The sequence below is a fragment of the Lissotriton vulgaris genome, chromosome 8, assembly GCF_964263255.1.
Source record: "Lissotriton vulgaris chromosome 8, aLisVul1.2, whole genome shotgun sequence".
NCBI lineage: Eukaryota > Metazoa > Chordata > Amphibia > Caudata > Salamandridae > Lissotriton > Lissotriton vulgaris.
Window position 1 is genome coordinate 357,870,697 of NC_141696.1, and position 22,987 is coordinate 357,893,683.

At 46.5% G+C, this 22,987-nt stretch overlaps 1 protein-coding gene across 2 annotated transcripts in view; it reads right to left on the minus strand.

Moving 5' to 3' along the window:
• DDX3X (DEAD-box helicase 3 X-linked) overlaps positions 1-22,987 on the minus strand; it is a 414,092-nt gene that overhangs the window by 385,752 nt on the left and 5,353 nt on the right. For both annotated transcript variants that reach the window (XM_086934122.1, XM_086934121.1), the window contains exon 2: positions 13,736-13,793. In XM_086934122.1, coding sequence (XP_086790248.1) covers positions 13,736-13,793 — 58 coding nt within the window. The remainder of the gene's footprint in view (positions 1-13,735; positions 13,794-22,987) is intronic.

A 22,987-nucleotide genomic window follows, 5' to 3' on the forward strand; every position in this document is an offset into this window, starting at 1 on the left:
AAAGAAAGGAAGGAGCTGCTCAGGAGTGGAATGGATGGGGTGGATATTGGCCGTAGCGCACCAATGACAGAATCGCTTCCATTTAAGTTTGTAAGTCTTGATGGTGGACGGAGCTCTGGCATGAGCTAGAATGTCTCTGCACTCCTGGGATAAGTTTAAGCCAGCGAACTCAAGGTGTTCAGGTTCCAAGCCCACAATTGTAGCGTTGAGGGATCTGGATGACACACTTAGCCCTTGTCCATGGTTAGAAGGTCCAGACGAGAGCGTAGAGGAATGGGCACGCACAGGGACACAAGGAGTAGTTCCGAGAACCATGCCTGTCTGGGCCAACGAGGAGCAATCAGCAGGATGTGGCAGGGCTGCCTCCGCATCTTCCACAGTACCAGTGGAATTAATGGGAGCGGTGGAAAAAAAAAGCGAATAGACCGCTCCAGTTGATAAAAAGGGCATTCCCGCAGGACTTTGGATGGGGATGCCAACTTGCATAAGATGGGGATTTCCAGTTCTCCGGTGTCGCAAAGAGATCCAGATCCGGGTGACCCCATTTGCGGAACATACGATCCAGAATCGGTTGGTGCAGCTCCCATTCGTGTGTCGAGGAAGTGGACCTGCTTAGAGAGTCGGCTAGGAAGTTGGACACGCCCAGAAGGTGGACAGCTGTCAAGGTGATGTGATGGCGAAGAGCCCAATCCCAGATTGACTGGGCCAAGTGGGACAGAAGCGGAGACCTGGTCCCCCCTGCTTGTTCACGTAGTGCATACTGGTGGTATTGTCCGTTTGGATTAGCACTGACTCTCCGTGAACAATTGGGAGGAAGGACTTGAGTGCCAGAAAAATCGCCATCAACTCTAGCCGGTTGAAATGCCACGTGCGTTGCATCGGCGACCACTTGCCCTTGATGGACAGGCCTTGAAGATGAGCGCCCCACCCCTCCAAGGAGGCGTCCGTCGTCAACGTAAGGTCTGGAGCATGATCGAGGAAGGAGACACCCATTTCCAGATTTACGGGCTGCGTCCACCAAAGCAGGCTCTGTTTCATGCGAGCTGTGACGGCAACAAGGTCGTTGAAAGATCCGGAGACCTGACGCCACTGTAAGTCCAGTTCTTCCTGAATGGGACTGGAGCGCAAACTGCAATTTGGGTTCAGTCCGATACAAGATGAAGCAATTCCCAAGAATGATTTTAACGTCCGAACAGAAACTGACTGTTTTCTTCGAATAAGTGAGATCAGACGAAGAATCTTTAGACGCCGTTTGCCCGAGACGAACGCTTTTGAGAGCTGCGTGTCTAGGATTGCTCCCAGGAAAGTTCTGATCCGCAGAGGTGCAAACTGACTTTTCTTTGTTTATGGTCAACCCTAGAGACTGAAACACTTGCTGGCAAAGGTGCGTGTCCCGATGCAGCGGATGGTGGCATTGAGACTTGAGAAGGCAATCGTCTAAATAGGGAAAGATCTGAAATCCTTGTAGACGCAAGTGAGCCACCACCGGGGCCAGTACCTTCGTGAACACACGAGGAGCTGAACGCAGTCCGAAGGGTAACACCCTGAACTGAAAATGTAGTGGCCCCACTTTGAAGCGCAGGTACTGCTGATGTCGTTTGATTATTGGAACATGAAAGTAAGCGTCTTTAAGATCTATGGTGGTCATAAAATCCTCGCTGGATAGAAGACTCAGAACTGCTAGTAGTGTTAGCATTCGGAATGATTGAGACTTTATGAACTGGTTGAGAGCCCTCAAATCCAGAATGGGTCGTTAATCTCCGTTCTTGAGTAGGAGGAAGAATTGCGAGTAAAAACCTCCCCCTATGATGTATAGGGACCACTTCGACTGCACCCTTCAACACAAGAAGACTGACCTGATGGAAGAGCTCCTCGAGATGTGGAGGAGGTGGGCCATGAGGTGGAGTGCAAGGAGGAATCTCTGTAAACTCCAGGGTGTGACCCAGTTTGACAATGTCCAATACCCAGCGATCCGAGGTGATCGAGGACCATTGGGAATAAAACAGATTCGCCCTCCAACAGTTTGAGAATGGCACAAGTCATTGGCGTTTGTGTGGTGCCACGATAGGACGACTTTCCTCTGTAAGGTCTGGAGGTTTGTGGACGAGACTGCTGGTTGGGCGTGTATCGTTGGCCGCTCTGAGTGTAGGAGCGGTATTGTTCTCCTCTGAAGTTGGAAGTGCCTCGTCCGCGCGCACCTCGAAAGGACTGCTTCCGAAATTGGAGCGTGCCCAAGGACTTCGCCGTATCAGTGTCCTTGATGGATTCCAGGGCATCATCGATATGGGATCCGAACAGTGATTCCCCATCATAAGGCATATCCAAAATTCTGCTTTGGGCTTCCTGTCGGAAGGAGGTGGACTTCAGCCAACCCTGCCTTCGGAGTGCAGCCGCACTAGCTAGGAGGCGGAAACCTGTGTTAGCGATATCGACTGCACAGTCGATGATTTCTTCCGCTGCCCTTTGACCACCGCAGAGAATTTGTTGTGCGTCAGTCTTGGATGCATCAGGTATGAGTGCCATGAAATTTGCAATATCTGACCACATCTGCCGGTCATAGCGTCCCAAGATGGCTAAAGCATTGGCTGCTCGGACAGAAGTTGAGGCCATCGTTGAGAACTTGCGCCCAATAGCATCTAATCGTTGACCCTCTATCCGGAGGGGATGTGATTTGGGACGCTGGATTCCGAGCTCTACGCTGTCACAACAGAATCCGGTTTGGGATGAGAAGCCAGGCAAGCTGGAGAGCCAGTGGGGGCCTTGTACTTTTCAAGGCGTGGAATCTGAGCAGGTAAGGAGCTAGGAGCTTTCATTAATTTAATTCCCCCTTTCCACACGAACTCAATAATAGGAATAGTGTGGACCTGCTTATAAGGTTTGTCTTTAAAGTCGTAAAGAAAGCAATCTTCCTCGTGTTGTGACCGTGGAAGCTTGAAACGCTGAGTTGCTTTATCAATTAAAAGATGGAAACTAGCAATATCAACTGGTGGCGAGTCACTTGAAGTACCAGGTTGAGGAGAAGGCGTTTGCGTCCTATAATCGTCCCAGTCGGTCATATCCTGGTCACCTGCTTCATCTTCTGTTTCGTCAGGAACCTCACCATCCTCCCGTTCTGCGTTCGCTTCATCATCCGCATCCTGCGGATATACAGTGGTATGGATGCTAATAGACCTTTGAATCTGGGACGAAGATGTAGTTGGTTCGACAGGTGGCAATGAAGGCGGAGGTAGCACCACAGGAGCAGGAGATTGTGCAGGAGTAGTTTGCGGACTTGCCGGAAAACGGCGATTGTAGTCATCTAGCATATGCTGGAGATTAGAAATTAAGGACAAAGGAATGGTGGCCACAGGTGTTTCAACAAACTGTTCCTCCTGTTGAACTTCTGGCTCACCGCCATCAGAGTCTGTGTCCTGACATTTAATAATTAAATCAGAGGGACTATGTGCTGCCCCAAACGTGTCTTCATACTCAGAGTCCGATGTAGTAGCAAACATCGGGGAAGGTGGTTGAAGCTCTGGTTCTGAGATCTGTTGGCAGGGTACTGCAGAGCGAGAATGTGAAGATTTAGATGTCTTCAAGGGCACCAACGGTACAGAAGCAAAATAAGTTGGTGCCGTCGTCGACGGAGTCGTGATCGGCGATGAGGCAGAGTCAGTTGTTGTGGCCGGTAACTTTGGAGAAACCTGCGTCGACAGAGGTAGTCGACGAGCGATTTAGTGTTGGGGCAGCCGTCAACTGATTCGTCGGCGGGCGTGTTGTCGACGGGTACGTCATCGTCGGTTTAGACTTAGATACTGGTACTGACCCCGTCGACAGGGCCCTCGTCGACGGGTCTGTCAGTCGACGAAATCTTTGTCAACGAGATCTTAGTCGACTGTCTTAGTCGATGAGGTTTTAGTCGACGGCGCCGTCTTCGGATCTTTTGTCGACGAGGATTCTCTCTTCTTAGTCGACGACGAGATAATAATAGTCAACGGGACAGGTTTAGACGGCAACACAACCCTCGTCGACGTGAAGGCCATCGTCGACGATGAGAAGGCAGAAGTAGTAGTCAGAGTAATAGTAGACGATGAAGGCAAAGCCGCTCTAGTCGACGGAGCGCTTGTAGACGCTCTCATAGACAGAACGCTCGTAGACGCTCTCAGCGACGGCGGGCCAGAGAGAGAGGTGTGAAGACACCTTGAGAGGCAGCCAAAGACGCCTGAGAGCCAGGTCTCGTGGGCATAGAGGTTGTAGAAAAGGCAGTAGAGACTGCAGGAGCCACAGACCGGGCTAATTTCGGCTTCTTGAGGAAAGGAGAAGGAACCTCCTGGACACTACCCCTCTTTGAGGCGGAGGAGAAACCAGAATGTAGACTCACTGCATCGGACACTAAAGAGTCCTTGTCCTTCAGACGCTGCAGAAGAAGACGGCCTTGCCTGTCCTTAAGGGTTTTGGTAGAAAAGTTTCTACAAAACTTGCAGCTGCCAGCCTCATGATCCGGATATAAACAATAAATGCAGTTCTGGTGGGGGTCCTTTTCAAAAAGACGAAGCTTCCCACAATAAGAACATGGTCTGAATAAAGACTTCTTACTTGACATTGTAGATTTCTGGAACTAGAAGATAGAGATGAGAAAAAACTGAGCAGAGCTCAGGGAGACTCCCTTCACAAGACATGCGGTAGAAAATCTGAGGGCTTGAGCTTCTCAGGAGAAAGTTCTAGAGGGTGCTGGCGCCTGATTGGCTGTAATTTGGACTAACATAATGACACTGATGTGTTACAAATGGTTCTCTCTTTACCATGCATTCCTATGTAGGAATCGTTTTGAGTTTTCTATTACGTTTCCCTTTCTTTATTGTTATATACATTATGTGTACATATATATTTATTATATATTTATCATTGCTATTTTATTTACCGTGGGACTCCCACTTCGACAACAGGGAATATTCAAGCATGTGAATCTATGAAAGACACCCCTAATACTGGAGAAATACATATTATGGAATATTATTTTATGTATATATGCTTCTTGCTACTAGGTTATGTACCGTGGGACTCCCACTTCGACAACGGGGAATTATTCAAGCATGTGAATCTATGAAATACACCCCTAATACTGGAGAAGTGAAAGTGCGATCTATACTTTAAGTGAGTATGTGATCAGAAAATGTGGAGGACGGGCTAAGGTGATATACATGTGGGAGGGGATACCCTCTCCAAGCATTACTGGACATACAACATGTAGGACGAACAAACATACAGAGAGGAGTCTTTAGCATGGTAGCATGAAACCTAAAGATACATATTTGCTGTAAGTATTGCGAATTATAAATGGAAAAAATGCAGCAAAATGTGCAACTGTACTGGTGGTGCGGTTATGGTGAATTACCGAAATATACAAGATCTCACAGGAGGACAGGCCTGAATAGACCTTTAAGAAACTGTTTTATCAGTCTGTTTGACCACAAGGAAGAACCTGGAGATGATCTTTGAAAACTGGAGATCGCAGTCAAATGAACTAGATGGAGGAGATATGGCAAGACCTCTTCCGGAGAGGATTTACCATAGCAGACTCACACCAGACGCAGAATCTTTTCTATTTTGAAGATTACGTTTTGTTGGTACTGTCTGCTCTTGTACAAGATCTCCCTGCACTCTGGAGGAATGTTTAAGTTTCGAAATGCCTTGAACTCCGTAGCCAAGCCGTTCATCTCAGAGCCTGGATGCGGGTGCTGAACTGGTCCCTGGTTCCTTGTGAGAAGAGGGAAGCGGCGTCAGAGGAATCAGCAGCTGTAAGTACAGGAGATGGAGTTCCGTGAACCAATTTTGGCAAGGCCACGCTGGAGCTATTAGAATTAGCTTCCATTGTTCTGCTTTCATCTTTTTTAGAAACCTGGGAAAGAGAAGTATTGGCAGAAAAGCGTCTGCAAATACACTGGGCCATGCTACTGAAAGCATTCCCCAGAGATCCCTGTTGGGGATGCCAGCTTGCGAAGCTTTGAAATTTGGTGTTGCAGTTTGTGGCAAACAGGTCTATAGTTGGTTCTGCCCACAGGGAGAAGATGCTCCAGGTGGGGACACTGGGACGCCGGGACACTCCGTGGAGTAGCCGTGCGCTCTACAAATACCATTTTTCCATTTCATTCTGAAGAGTTTCTTGGTTCAACTCCCACTCGTGGCAGGTTTTCCTTCCCTGGAACGTACTTCGCTCAACAAAATTGTGTTGAATTGCCCAGTTCCAAATTCGTTGATTCTTGTGAGAGGGTACTAGTAGTGTGCAATCTCTCCTGGAACACCCTGGGGTCAACGCCTTTAAAACCCCATGGTGGTTAAGGGTTCATCAGGACCTAGATGCGGTCGCGTCTTCAGTGCCTCGATATTGTCCTTAGTGGAAATTTCCAAAAGAACTGGTGCGGCATCTGCTTAGATTCGGCCTCAGTAATTTTGCTGCTTCTCCAGGGGTGGTTTGCGCACCCCAATCATCACTTAATCTGCACAGTTTATCCCACCACTTGCTGCACCAGTTTTCTTACGAAAATTTACACTAAGGACAAGATCAAGGCACTGAAGACCACCACGTCCAGGTCCTGATAAAAACCCCATAACCACCACGGGGCTTGAAACGCGTTGACCCCAGCGTCTGGGATAAGATACCCACACAGTGTTCCAGGAGAGATTTCACATGGATTTAAAGTGTTGTCAACAAGAGTACTATTAGAGTTCACAGAGCTATATACACTGGCAGAGACACATTTAGTTGGAGAATACCAAACTTTCTGCCTAGTGTTTTAGATTCTAGTTAGGGACTGGTTACACACGTCATAAGTACATGTTAAAAAGTCTATATAATTTATGTTCAATTTTGCACTTATGATTTTTTGTTGATACAAGTGTTGTCTTTGTAATTTGTATATGTATATTGGGGAGAAATAAGTCGCACAATCAAGTGTTGCCCTTTATGAGGGCATGACTAAATGCATCTCACACTTCTGCATAAGATGACGAAAAGTGAAATAAATCACATGGGCTTGTGAATTACAGACACCGGCTCGTTTACTCACCAGTGTAGCAGTACCCCTTATAGAAGCACTCTGGGATGCGCAGATAATTTTTTTGGGTACCCAAGACATGCATAAGAAAGCTTTGATCTTTATAGGCTAAATGTGTCTCTGGAAGTAGGACAATATGGGGTCTATACGTTTTTAGCTCCTCCCGAACTAAATGGCGCTTAACTCCACTATAAAGGCCCGCCACATTCCAGGTCATACACCTGATCAGTGCCATAGGACTTTGTGAGCTGTGCGGCTACTGTGTATTTTGAGAGTGGACCCATTATCTATTTTCAAGCCATCTTTGTTCCCTAGTCCTGCTCCCTGCCACCCTCCTATCTAGAGCCCCATCCTGACCTCCCTTCACCTCTTGCCCCACACCCGCCCCCAGTGTCATGAAACAATAGTCATCCTTATAGGCGTTCATTTAAGTTGGCGGTTATAAGCCTGCAGCACACACAGAGCAGCCCTCCACCCACCCATCACCAGCCACCAAGGTGTCGAGGAGAGGTAGAGCCATCCCAAAAATCAAGATCAAGGGGGGGGGTAAGAATAAGAAAGCAAACAATGTCAATTGGCCGCATTTAAGGGCTAAAGTGCTTATTGTCTTAAGCTTCTAGGTTTTTTGGGAGCCCTCTCCAATTGCCATTGGCTTAAAGTTTGCTTAGCCTCATGGTCCGTGAGGAAGAAAGGAGAGTGTCCACCTTTTATAGCCTTAAAATCGGGCCGGCTCTTGCAAATACACTGTGGGCCTTTAATGGATTGATACGCTGTCTCACCTTCCAATGTCTGTCCAGGGTGGCTCTGCATAGGTCTGAACTAACAGAAATTGAGGAAATTAACCGCTATTGGGGTACCGGGTCGAGCTTTAATAGATATCGCCTGCCTTAAGAACTTGCCAAAAAAAGATCAGGAAAGGTCTGGGATAGTGAGAGTTCGGCTTATGCAAAATTACAGGCATTCTGCGCTGGATTTGACAATCCCAGTCCGACAGTTCAGGGAAGGTCCTTTGGAATAGCTTGACAACAGGCACGATCGTCAAAGCCCTCCTTGCCTTCCGGAACACCGAACAGCCTTAAGTTGTTGCAGGTTCTCCAAATCCTTTATTTTAGATTGTGTAGCTAGCATCTGCTAGTTCTAGTTCTGTGCAATTTTAATAGTTGCAGTAGTAGTCTCTTCGGTCTACCCAACCAGTGTTTGCAGCTCTGCAATGTCTCGTTAGTACCCCTACCGTGCTGGTCACCTCAAATAAGGACTGCTGGACACGGAGGTTGTCTGCCCTAGCCTGCACATAATGATTGTGCCTCCAACCTTTGCTGCTGCAATGCCTGCAGGATTCAAGGATTTAGTTTCCCTGTTTTCTCACTGCTGTGCTCAGTTCCCTCTTTCCTCGCCTGCCTCAGTCACGTTCTCATTCTGACGGCGGGAAGAGGCTGGGAGGTGCTCTTTGTTGCCTGCGAGCTGTCAGTCCGCCATCTACCTTCCCACATTTAATACATTCAGAGAAAAACAGTCAATGTATTCCTACGGAGAAAAATGAAGTTATCAGTTACATAATAAGTATTTGGTCTTTGGGGTGGAGGTTCTGAGGTTAGAACAAGGGTTCCCCCAGGTAAAGGATGAACTCTCAAAGCACCCTCAGCGGCACAACTGGGGCCGGGTGCATAGTGCTGAGGCCCAATGTTATCCAATGGGGAGAGGGGGCCTCCGGAGCATGCTACAGGGTTGTGAAAGCAAAGCTCCTGGTGTTGGTGTTAGGCCCAGGTCCAGAGTTAGCACTTAAAGTACACTTGCAGCAGCGCTGGGGCTGCTGGGGCAGGGTGCCGTTTTGGCATCGGGTGCCTCGTTTTCAGTGGGGATTGCAGGTTTGGTTTTTTAGCTGCAGCCTTTGTCCAGGAAGACTTCGGGCAGGAACCAACAGCTGGGTAGGTAAGTTGGAGGACTCTGGGCCATAAGTGCACCTCTGGTTCCCTTCTCCAGGGCGGCTCGATGCAAGGGTGTTCAGGTCAGATTTCACCTTACAGGGCCAAATGTGATTTGGTGTGGGGGGGATGGGGGGGGGGGGGGGGGGGGGGGGGGGGGAGTCCATCCCCAATGGAATAGGACTCTGGGGGACCTCGTTGGGACTTCTTTTGAAAAGAGCTACTGTTCACAACGGATCCGGGCTTTGTTGAAGGCAGTCAGTCCTCCCCGGGTTCCGGAGGTCACTGGCTGCAGGACAAGGTGACTTGGCGCAGGATCTCTGGAAGTCAGTTCTTCTCTGCAGTCTCCTCTGCTGGGAGTGTTTCGTCCAGTGTAAGTTGCAAGAATCGGTCTTCTTGGTAAAGGTCTGCTCCCTAAATACTGTTTTTAGGGGGCGTTTTAGGGGTCTCGAGGTCAGTAGCCATTAGGCTACTGACCTTAGGGTGACACCCTTTTTGTGTGCTCACCTCATGGGTGAGTGGCCACAATCCCTAATCCCGATTGGAGTGTGCCTGCAAGATGGCAGGGACAGAAGAGTGGGCTTCACCTAGCCTCCCCACTCTGTGGGGTGGGGAGGGGAGAGGGAACCCCTTCTGGGCTGGCTAAACTTTTCTACCTGTCTTCCCACCGAAAAGGAGGGGAGACAGGAAGGGGCCTGCTCCTGGTAGCAGGGGAGGCTGGGGGGTCACATTACATAGGCGGAAAGGCCTTTGAAGCTCCCCTGCCACAAATGGCTCTTTCTGGCCTGTAGGTGTGAACCATTTTTCTAGAAAGGTGATGAATGATCCAGCCAATTGTTCTTCGCCTTCTGGAACTCCAAAAATAGAGGTATCCACGCATGTTCCGATCTTCCAATTACGAGAGGAGCCTATTCATTGAAATCGTGGCAACGCAATGTCTGGAAGGATTTGCTCAATTTAGCTGCCGTCTGCTTCTGCAATTCTAGAGTTGGTCACTGATGTCTGGCCAGATGGCAGAGATTTCACTTTGCATAAAATCAGTATTCTCCTTTGTTGATTTTGCCAGTTCATGTACATCCACAAGTTCTGTTAAGATGGCTTTCATGGTTCAATTGACATCTTGTTAATTTTTAGTTGGAGTCTGGGTTTGGAAGGTCGGATATCACCCTTTAGGCTAGTTTTATTTTCTTTCTTTGCAATTTTTGCACGAAGGGGTCATTTGCTGTAGGACTTGTTTGAAGACCGCTCTGTAGAACTACTCTCATATTGAAGATTAAGACTGATTTGATTATTCTGTTGCTCAACTTTTATTATTATTAACAGTAGTGGTAACTAAAAGATCAGTTTGAGGTAGAAGTAACGTAATGGCACGTTTTTCAGATGAGTAGAGAATGTTCCGACGGCCCTTCTGAACAGGCTTTTAAACATGGAGAATTATTTGCTGAGATAGTAGTATAGTTACACGTTCGCTATTCTCTTCAGTTGGCTTGTTATACAGCTGCAAGCCTCTTTTTTTATCTTTGCTATTTGGGACTAGGTGATGTATTCTCCATGCTGGAGTAAGCGGCAGAGCAGCTCATGCTGGAGTAAGTGGCAGAGCAGCTCATGCTGGAGTAAGCAGCTTTGACCCCCTACGACTGGACTTCTGAAAGTAGTCTCCACCGTAGATCAATAGTTTCCTATTTTATGCCTGATACCTTACTCCTGTCTGTTTACTCAGTTTCATTAATTGGAGACAGTCGCCATTTGTTGTCACCTAATACACGAGTCCTTAGTATATCGCTGGCACTAACTAGGCCATGCAGGTAAGGTCTTTGTGGGTATAATGGAGCCAGATGGGACACTATGTGCCTGCCACAATTTTTGCTTTTGCGCTTTGTACTTCATAAACTATCTTTAACAAATCACTTTGCCTGTAGCAGGTGTCAGTTTATGTGTAAAGGAGACGCAGTGTTTCCTCCAAATATTTCCATTAGCGTTCTGGCATTCGTGAGCGACCGCCAACTTATATACATTCACTAGCTGCCCCCATGTTTGTCTAATAGTAATAGACTTCCTGCTGTCCACGGATTCTAATCTTTCATTCTGGACACAGGCGTTGTCCAAAATTAGGTACAAAGAGTTCACAATGATTTCCATGGTAAAATAATGTTGGACACACTTTCAGAGATCGCTAGAGTATGCCATGTTAGAGTCAGGCAGGCAGTCAGGCTGATACACAGGCTGTATTTAATACATTTGCTTTATTATACGTGTATTGGCAACCTTACTTGTAGGTGCTGTAGCTGTCAGTAGTCACCTGACTGCAGCAGCATACTGATTATCGGGACCTCAGCAGTTTAGTGTTGTTTACGCTCGTGTTGCGATTAGATAGGAGAGACACGGCCACTTCCATTTGCTACAGAGCGAGTGTTGCCAAATTTTAGTGTGACGAGATGGTGCCTTGCATCTACGGGCAACCCAGAACGTAAATTTACTGTCTGGAGCTTTTTTCCCCCCGAGAGGATGTGAATGCTCAAGTCATCTTCCTCAGGTTCCAAGCCACCCTGAATCCCATATTAGCTGAAGAGCCCAACCCCTGGGCAGAATGCTGTATACCCAAGCCATCCCAGTCTTTAGACAGCTGCACCTGCCAGCTGACCGAAACCTGTGTTGGAAACGTACCTTGCAGCATCAATGGCCACAGATGTTATAGCTCCTCCTTGACAATCTTCTTCGCAGGCCCTTGTTGATCTTCAGGAAGGAGGTCAAGTATTGGTAAGAGGTTTGTTACACTGGTCATTCTTAACCCAATACTGCTAATGCTTAAACGGATGTCACTGCCAAAATCTAACTTATCCTGAAGGAAATATTATCTGTTAGTTGACTTTGTCCAAAAGCACAGATGCTGGTGCAGTCTGGTGCTTTGATCTGCAGTGGGCCGATGAAGTGTTGACAGTGTGATTTTGGATTAACAGAAAGGCAGGTAGGGGACAAATCTGTGGCCTTATACCATCCCTTGCTGTCCTATCACGGATGTAGCAGTACCTGGAGTTTGTTACACCGGTGGAGAAACATAAAGTACAGTTCATGATTGAATGGTCTTGCGTGGCTGTTTTTTAAAATCTAAAGAAAGGGTGGTGTGTCCAAGATTGCGGACAGCTGAGAAATGCATTTGTCTGAACAGCCCATGACAAGCTTAACAAATGAGCCCGCCAGACCCTCTCCTGCGACCCTGGGGCAGCCCCACTGGTGGCAGAGGGTGGAGACCTCACTTGAGATGGGAGAGGTAGACCGGAAGGCAGGTTACCAAGTGAGATGCCGAAGGCAGATGGTATGGGTGGCCCCTTGACACAGAGGCGGCCCACCACGAAGCAGACTGGAGCAAGCTCAGCTATAACGGAGGCAACCGATGCAGGAGGGCCAAGAATCTGTGGCACAGAGGTAAAGGAGCCCGCTCTGTGCAGCACGTTTTTGGGTGCAACGTGGGAGGCTCCCCAATTAGAGGTGCGGAGGAGCAGGGACCAGCCAGAGTCTCATCGAATGCTGGAGGCCATCCAGCACACTGACCCGAAAACAGGGGGACAGCGCGGCTGTGGACTGTCAGCACTAGGACCCAGAAGGTTAGAGGGCTGGAAGCTACACAGCGGTTCAGTTTGGCTCAGGGTCACATCTCCCGCTCAGCCAAGGGAATTGAAAAGAGGCCCCACCATGAAAGACCCACATTGGGACCCTGCGGCATGCGAGGGGGCCCACTGCAGCGGGGGATGGGAGTATCCACTGATGCTGCGATATGGCACGGGGCAGGCCCGCACTGAACTGTCAAGCCAACACACCCCAGGGCATGCACACTTAAAGCTAGGAACTCAGCGCCACAAGACAGGAAGCGTGTGGCTAAGGGGGTGTTAGACACGGGGTATTCGCAGCACACTGGTATAAAAAGACAGTGGGGGCCTCATGTGCGCCCCTGCCCCCAACCCCAGCGCTGAAGCAATAGTAGTATTGGAGGCGACATTGCTGTGGTGAAGTGAGATGTTAGAAGGTGAGGGGTGGCACACGCCCACAGTGCAGGAATGGACCAGGGTAATGGATCTGTATGTGGCTACTGAGCGTACCACTTAAACGAGCAGAGAATGCCCCCAAAAAAATGGAGTATGGGGACAGTGGTAGCGATACCACAGAGTTCCCCTCCGAGATAATACACAAGACCCCATAGAGCTGTCCCAGGAGTAAATACCACAACCGAAAATTGAGACTCAAAATGAAAGAGCCGCAAGTTGCCCCTACTAATGGAACCCAATGGCAAAGAACACCCCTCACTGAATACGATGATCATGAGACCACCCCAGTAGGACAACCATGGGGCGAAGGCAGTTTGGTAATGATGACTAGGTTACATGAGACTACGGTTATACACAAGTTTGTTTATGTGCAAAATAAAATTTAAATATATTTTGTTTAAATATTGTCCTGTGATGCCTGCACGTGGAAGGCATGTCCCTAGTAAAAGCAGAACAGTTTTCACCTTTTGTAGTCCTTTAAATTCAAAGGAGATGGCTGAATGATCGCAAAAGCATCAGTCACTGGCCATTGCTTGGCCACATTCTTGTACCATTGTTTGAATTGCACTCTATGCCACTCTAGGAGGAGATTCATAACTTTAAAGTAGTTTCAAGCGTGTGTTCTCATTAGTGTTGACTAAGCAACTTAGTTCATTGAACTTTCAATGAATGCACCTTCACAGAAACCGAAAAGAAAAAAAACGAATCATACAAATACAAGTTAATGAATAGTACTTACTGCTTGTTGTTCCACCACCACTCTGACCATCAGCTGAATTCAAGTCTAGGCCAGCAAACTAGAAAAACAAAGGCTCAGGGTCAGTTCACCTACTTCAGCACCAAAAACAAAAAATCATGAACAAAGTGTCATATGTACCTCAAAGCTAAAGGATGTGTGGAGTTCTCCGGTTTGTAGGAACCAAATCAACTTTGCACAAGGATATACGGAGCAAAAACCTCCTAATCAACATAGGATAGTATGAAAGGGTCATTGGGCCTGTTCGATTGGAACTATACGCACTACATGCCAATTGTAGGTACAAAGCAATCATGGATGTGCAGCTGCTCAGCTGCAAGGGCTATACATTCTTGGTGGATGGGTTTGATAACGTACTGTGTACAGGGGTAAAACCACCTCCCCAGCCATTAATTTGTACTCAATTTGTACTTCAATACTTGCACCAGTGTGGAGCAAATAAGTGTTTCCAGAGCACACACTACTGGATGCTGTTCTCTTAAAACTTGTAGCCCAGATCTGGTACACATCCAGCGATTGTGCAATTTTCGATAACACATCTGTCAGACCGACCACGGCACTTAGGCAATTCATTGTCTATATATTACAGTACCTGCTAACCGGAAATCTTTTTGCTGCAAAGGTGTTCCACCAGCTTCTGGGGCTGCCGGACCTTCCTTGGGGTGCTCCAGAGTCAGTTCACCCCGGTACCACTTGGGACATGGGATCTCAGACTTGATTGAGATAAACGGGCATTAGTCTCAAGGCATATAATGCTATGTCCTGATGATGATGATCCCGGCACCTTGTTCTTTGGGATTGAAGCGGTATCAACTTTGTAGCACATTACAATGTAAAAAAAGGAGTGCGTCAAGCCTGGATCGGCAGAATTAGATCTCATTGGATTTCTATATTAGAATTAGATCTCATTGGATTTCTATATTAATTTCTATTTACAACAGTGTTGTGCGGGATGGAAAATAATATATCTTCAGACTAGACAAAAGTCTGAAATACTGCATAAAGCAGTGCTGCTGTGACATTTGGAGAGGATACTTTCTCAATCAACTAGAGCACCAGGAGTCACAAGATCCTTGTATCCTGATGGCGAGGACATGAAATGCACCGTAAGCCATAGATTTGTATCAAAGTGGAGGTCCACAAGAACCCCAACCAATCTTGTATCCTTACAAGATCAGCGCCTCTTCCAAAAGTACCAGGTCTTCACAGACCAGGTGACTGCCTCACAACCTCCAGCATATGTGGAATTGAACCAGATTTCAAAACCTCTGGAAAGTTCTTCCTAGCCCGGACTGAGGTTTTTTTCTGGGGTTCCAAGCTGTTAGTGGTTACTGGACTGCATCCTGAAGCAGTCCTGTCATTTATTACAGATGCCATGGACCACAACAAAAACATGGATAACTAAGTTAATCCTGGATTGGAAAATAAGTTAAGAGAGTTGCATCACCCAGTGCCTTGTAGGTTCAGGACCAGCCCATGCACTTCCCATTTTCAAAAACCGTTAAAAAAAAGGTGCTAGATAGTTACTTTCTTTTTCAAAAAGTTCCAAGTGTACATCCATGTTATTAACTGTCACACTTTCACACAGAATTCTTAAACCATTCCAAGCTCCTGAAATATGCCTTTATTGAGATCATAACTACCCTGAGATACTGAAGTGCTAAAAGGAGTTCCAAGCAGTTCAATTTTAGAGTGTACAGTTATGATGGCCCTAGAACCAGTGACAAGCGACCTCAAGTCACACAAGTGGAGGCCCAGTAATGAGACTATCAAAGGTCCTTGCGAAAAGGCTTCTTCTACCCCCTAAACCAGTTGGGCATTACTCTTGCAGGACAGCAAGGGACAGTCAAAGCTTACTCTAGGGGGGTGAGGTGAAACCGTGAAAGCACAAAAACTTCTAAGTTGAGTCACAACTTGACTTTTGAAAAAAGAAAGCATAACAGTTCAGAAAAACAAGGATTTACATGGGCATGAGCCTCCAGAGTTGTTAATACAGTTCTTTAGCACTAGATTTTTTTTGTTAAAGCTTTATCAAGATTTCCCAGCAGTGTAACATTCGTAACGCGTGGCTTGTGTTCAACAAAGAAATTGCAGCTGTGACAACCCGCCCAAGTGTCCGAGCAAAGCAACCACGTGTCCGGGTGAGGTCATGGCGGTACATTAAGAGAATAATCATGTTTGTCCATATAAGAAGGTGTCTTCAGACTCAGTCTCCCTGGACTATTTCTCCAGGCTGTCTTCCATTTTGCAGTGCCTCACATTCTAGTTATAAGCAGGACCCCAGAAAGATCTTAGCCCCACTCAGCCAGGTCTGACAGTACCCCTTCAGCTCTTTAAGGGTCGCCAATTTGAGCTGCCCTCTCCTCAGGAGATGTGTCCCCCTCTCCGGTGACACCACATTTAACGCCCCACTCTGCTGACCATCCCTTTTCAGTTAGGTCCTGTATCAGGAGCTCCCACTCTAGACATGACATCCATATGGCTGGGGGCTTGAAGATGATGGAGTGTCAATTCCGCTCAAGACCACTCCATGAGGTTCCGTGACCATGCCAAGCGTGTGGGCCCAGCCAGAGAATGCAGGCTGATGGCAACCCTGCATTTCGCTAACAATACACCCAGTTGTGAAAACCTATATCGTAGTCTTCCTTACTTGGGGGATGGAATAAGGCCCAGTAAACCGCGTTTGATCGTAGCCTCAAGTTGAATATGTGTGGCACATGTCCAGCGATCCCAGGCCTCCTGTAAATATTGGGTAAGCTACACAGTCCCATAACGTGTATTAAGTCTGCACCTCTTTTTGCAGCACTGACACTCATCTGTGCAGGTAGGGTAAATGATACTGAGTCGTATGGGTGCCAAGTACACACAGTGGAGACTCTGCAGTACATTTTTAGTTAACATAGGCTCTATGGCCAATGTCATCCTGCAATGTCTAGTTCGGCCAAACAGGTAAACTTCAGAAACACAGGTTTATAGTTTTAGCAGTGGTTAAGCGCTCACAAAATAATCTGGAAGCAGGCAAAGGATGCAAACGAGTAGGTTATTGGCGCAACTTAAGTCCTTGGATATCACTGTGGTAGCCAAGGGGAATAAAAGTCGCCCTTCCAATGGATGAAACCCAGAATTGACAGGGCTATGCCAGCCTTGTTTTTCCTGGGCATGCTCAGTCCATCAAACTACCTTCATGCAGATAGTCAGCTCAGCTGTCTGCGGGTCTTCCTCACGGAGGGGTCACAATGCTCCTATCAAGTACAGTTCAGATTAAGGGAGACCCAAAACTCCCCAGGTCACAGCAAGGCAACTTTTACACACTTCTTCGACTAGAGGGGGTGAAGCAAACCATAAGATATTTTACCACTGGTCTAATGTGTCTTCCATCCTGTAGTGTACAGATGACAAAGAAACGTTGCCATACAAGAAGGTGCAAGACCAAGTGAAATTAAAGTCCTGCTGGCAATGTTGATGCTAGATATCAATAACCGAGGAACTAGAACAGTTGGAACGGTCTAAACATGTATACTAAGAATTTCCAGCAATTCAGAGATATGAGAAACAGTGGATCCAACTAATCATTAACTGTGTGCAGCTTTCAAGCCATTTCCAGCAAGAAACGTCACATGGGGGAAAAAGAAGAGCTAAGGCTTTGCGCTAGGTGCCAAGATAACCAACACAAGTGGAATCATTCTGACACTTGGGAGGCTAAATCCTGAAATAGGGGAAGGTACTTAAAAGAGGGGAGGAAACAAAACATGCTGTGATCGAGGTACCAAAGGTGTGAGCTAAGTGTTGGCATTTAGAATCATTTTGTGGCATTCAACTTATCCTGCAGTTACAGAAGGCATAAACATCAGGCGACTGATAGAATTTTTTGAGCTACTACCCACTGAATGTTTTCTACCTGGTCTTTTCTGCAGCGTTGTTCCCTATGCCAATTTGCCTCACAGTGAGCAAGAAGTGTCACTTGAAGGTTGAGCCATCACGGTAGAAATTTGATGATTTTTGCCGAATTTGTGTCAAAGTAGGTATATCAACAAATTATTTCTTACTGAGTCTTTAGCAGATCCAACCGTTAAACTACCTGAAACATTTGGGGCCAAAGTTATTGGATACACTGTCTAACAGCTAGCCAAATGTTTTGAAAACAATAATCTGGTTAACGCACAATCTGCTTTTTTTCTTAGCAGTACCATAGACAAATATTTACTGGTTGCAGACCCAATAACCACTACCCTAAACGTAATCAAAATGAAAAGGGAGATTTGATTTTCCTAGAACCTTTCATACTATTAATGACTACAAACACTCCAGTAACCAGGCTCTCAAGCTAGCCAGCTAAGATGTATACTGTTCCCTGGTCCCCAGATTCATTACTGCATATCAGGCAAAACAATTGTCCCTTCAGGTTCATTAAGTAGCAGTCTACACAGAGAATTAATATCCAAGAAAACAGTTTAGCTAAAGTACGTGGAGATAAGCTAGCCCACAAAATTAAAAACCAGATTCATCAGGCAAGGAAGAAATATCATTGGAGTCAGTCTGGTAAGGAAACCCATCCAAGGCCAGGTTACAGGCAAGGCAATCTTATTTGGTACGGTTGCACCCCTAAAAACGTGCATGGGCTTCACTGGCATAAGTCTACCATGCTTTAAAGCCCACCTTTTCAACCAACAGAAACTACCAAATCCCAGACTCTCCGAGTCACCTGCAGAGTCCCCAGGTCTCCATATCATGCCCCATCATTTTCAATCCTTATAGGGAATCGATGGGCGCCATTCTAGTAGATCGTAATATTACAATTAGGGCTCCCGTTTTAAGTTTATTGATTTTTACAGATAAATACAGACAGAAAACAGTCTCTCTAGTCTGTACTTATTATTAAAAGCGAAAAATACAGATTTAGCTTTTTTTGAATGATTCACCATGCTGCGATTCAGGACTTACAGGCCAGTAGCTGTATATAATGACTGCATGGGTAGCTACAAAGCTCAATGGGATGTATCTAAATTACTGCATATCTCAACATGTACATGTGAGAACACTTTTTTTTAATGTGAGTTTACTATGTTCGGCTGTGTAATGTGCTAAACCCTGACTGTCAAAAGTATGAGTCCCGGTTTAACCGTTAAATGCAGAAATACACAGGTTATCACATAATCTATTCACAAAACAAAATAAATATGGATAAATACCAATAAAGTGACCCAACAATAAATGCGGAGGAATACAGAAGTAAATGCTCAAAAATAAATGCCTTAAAACCGGGAGCTCTAATTACAACCTAACAGTATGCAGATGACACCCATATATCTCAAAAGCACCTAAACCAATCAACAGATAACAGTCCAAGCCTTCCAACCTAACCCTACGGGCATCACACTCCAAATGAACAAGCCAAATCCCCCAGATTCACCCTCTACTTGAGCCCCAGATTCACCCTCAACTTGAGCCTCGAAGAACACATTGTCATAAATGCCAAACACAGCATGGATCCAAGTCACCTCTGAAAGGAAACACTCGCCCAGGAGACATTTTAGAAAGACACTTCAAAGTCCTAGATCCCTCTCGCATATATGGAGGCAATATACTGCTCAAAAGCATCCCAGAGAGGACATTTGATGGCACGGAGTCATTGTACCACTTCATCATACCCTTTTATGTTGCTTCTTCATTCCTGAATGCGGCTACGCCTGCAGATTAATACGCCACAAATGTAGGACACTACATTGTATGTATGTAAATGTATAGGCATTTATATAGCGCACTACTTACCCGTAGGGTCCCAAGGCGCTTCGACCGCTGCGAAACCCTTCCTGGCTTCCCTGAGAGATGGTCCCTTAATCGGTATCTCCAGGGTGAGACCAGGCATCCCCTGCGGTCTGGTGGGGCCGCTAGTGAAGATGAGGCAAGCTAATGCCCAGAGTTGCCGAGTGTGATCGCTGATCAGAGTGGGCACCGAGGCGAGAGAATTATCGAGTCCGCTGACCCTGGTCCAGAAACCTGCCGCGCCGGGAATCGAACCCTGGTCCCGGGCCGTCCTCTGCTCTCGGGTCTGCCGCCTCTAACCAGTGAGCCACACTTACCTCCTAGGGTGCCTTCCACACCAAGGCTTGACTGCTCAGTCCATGTGGTATTTCTAGGACACTTAACTTGATACTCGTTATGGCAACTGGCAGCATCAAAGGACCTCCACTCACGCTTTGGGCAAGGTTCTGTACTGTGCCCCAGTAGTGATTAGGGGTTCATTTAGGTTCTAATTGTACGCCTCCAGGTATTATTTATATTTAGTCTGTATCGCTACAGTTCTCCTTCAAGGAGTCCAACGGAGAGCTGTTTTTGCTACGGAGGTATGGTCTCTTCCAATGGTGTCCTCCCCATTTCCATCTCTCTCATAATAATGGTGTCCGGGGTCTAGTGCTTGCATCTGGGGACCAGTTCCTGGTTGGAGATAGTTCACAGCCAAAATATGAGCAAGATTATTCTCAAGTTACGGATATGGAAGGCGAACTGTTTGGTAATAACACTGTCATCTACCAGAATCCTGATCCATACAAGAGTGTGGCGAGAACACAGCTCTGGTAACACCTCAGTCTGGTGTTTGTTTTGTATTGAAATGAATCCCACAAATTTTTCAGCATTCCTGATCTGGTTTGTTTAATCATCTCTTGATATCACCGCCAGCCCTCCATGTCTTGACAGTAGTGCACTCATGTCATGGCTACGTCCTCTACATCCACCTTGATTGGAGAAGGGGTTGGGACGTTATTCTTCAGGCCCACTTGATGTGCATATTTCATGAGGTGAGGTGTGTATTTATGCATGTGTATATAAGGCTAGTTCTTGGCACTGTCAAGGTTCTCCAGTGTAGAGAAGAAGGTACATATGATCCTTCTGGCTTGGTCTTTAATTGGGTCTCACATCGCCCAGTCGAGGATTAGGCTGAAGAGTAACGCTGACATCACGCATCTTTGTCTCACACAGGTCTGAACTTCGAAGTCATACTCAATATCTCCCACCTTGTGAGTAAAATGGTCATTGGCACTCTTGAGAAGAATTATCTGTTGCGGTATGCCGTAAGCTCTAAGGATAAGCCAGGGATGTCACAGTAATACCAAAAGTTCTCAAATCAATTACGTTGATGTATAGTAGTCTCTACCACTCCATGCATTGCTCTGATGTTGCACGAGTATGGCTCTGATCTCTCAAACAGACCATGAATTGTTAAGCAGCTCATTCAAGTCCCCATCTATGCACCACATTTCGCCAACGCTTGAAAAGAACACACCACCACTAATCTATGTAGTGAGAAGAACCATCTTGCAAACAGAAGATTAGGATTCTAAGCCATTATGTTTTTTACAGATAAATTCAGACAAAAAACTAAGTTTATGTCTGTACTTATTTGTAAAACGGAAAATCTAGAAAATTGTGTTTTTTTTTAGTGACTCCCTACTGTCCTTCGCGAATTTTAGGGCAACAGCTGAGCAGATAGAGAGCATGGGGTGTTAAAGACATCATGAGATTTCCTTAAATACAGGCATATGTGAACATGCATTTATATACAATCCTGTTTTGAGGGTGCTAAACGCAAATAGCAAAGTAGGACCGCAAGCTTATCAGTTCAATGCGGAATACAATTTTACAAATCCATTTATTCCCTACACACAGAAATACCAAAATGATGGTCAAAAATAAAATATGAAAGGATTGAAATGTTAAAAATATATAGCATAAAATCAGAAGTCCTAATTACCATTTGTATTGGGGGGGGTGAAACGATTGAAAGATCTGCCTATGAGCAAATGGAGACGAAGAGTCATAGTACTACATGCATCTTTCAGTTTTGCTGTGGTGTACCTGTGGACCAACCACCAAAAGAAAACTTAGATAAACTGAAAATGATTATGATTCAATGGCCAAGTAAACTATTGGGGCTCACCTAAACCTTCATTCGGAACTAGAAATCAGCACATGCAAAGAAAACAGGCAGTTGACTACTCTTCATGCAAGAGATCTGTTTTCTATTCCACACGATAAAAAGACCTAAAAGATGAAACTGCAGTATCCACAAATATTACCTGTTCACCTACATGAAGTTTACACAGGACTCAAATTTGCCAACAAGCCACAACTAATCAAACCGGTCCAATGAAATGAAACCATGCGGTTCTAAACTCCCAACTTCCATTGAATGCCAAGTGACTGATTAAACCTGGGCACCAACCTCACCCTATAGACCACTAAGAAAATAAATATGGCATGGTACCAGTTAGCTATTCCATAAAGTGAAACTGTCCCTTCCAGAAAGCAACTTCAAAACTCCCTTGCATTCGATTGTGGTACTACCCTGCCCCATGGCATCCCAGACTCCATACTACTCCCTTTTATTATGGGCACCCTAGACACACCATGACACTTCATCCATGGCCTGAGAAAAAAGGGCCGAATTACCCACGTCCCGACGAACTGCACGGTCTTCTTTAGCCTGAATAAATCGTCATCATGTACAAAGCCGTCAAGATAGGAACCCTAGTCCATGTAGCTGGAACGCTCACCATCTCCAGAGGCTCAGAACAACCACAGCCGGACATCACTAGACGGAGCAGAGTATAAAACCACGCTGGCAATGTTAATAGGTCTGGCTTGTCCCTTAAGTACTCAGACAGTCACTGGTGGATAGGCACTCCATACATCAAGATAAATACACACTGTCAATCAAAGCATTTATGTAGCGCACTACTCACCCAGAGGGTCTCAAGGCGCTAGGGGAGGGGGGTCCGCTACTGCTCGAACAGCCAGGTCTTGAGCTGCTTCCTGAAGGCGAGGTGGTCCTGGGTCAGGCGGAGGTGGGTCGGGAGGGAGTTCCATGTCTTGGCGGCGAGGTAGGAGAAGGACCGTCTTGCGAAGGGGTAATGTCGGTTCCGGCGTTGGGGTTGGAGAGCTCTTTAACGATGTTGAAGAGTTCCTTGCTGTTGTGTGCGTTGTTGTCCAGTCGTTCCTTGAATGCAGTTTTCTTGGTTGGGTGGATGAGTTGGTGGTGTTTTCGGGTGGAGAGCTTGAGGGCAATTATGTTGTCTGGTGTTGGGTCTCTGCGCCAGGTTCTTTCGCAGGCTCGGCAGTTCTTCTTGGAGCTCTTGAGTTCTTCGGTGAACCATGGGGCTTTCTTGCTGCCGGGTCTGCTAGGCGGGGTCCTCAGGGGGGCGAGGTCATCAGCTCAGTCGATGATCCACTTTGTGA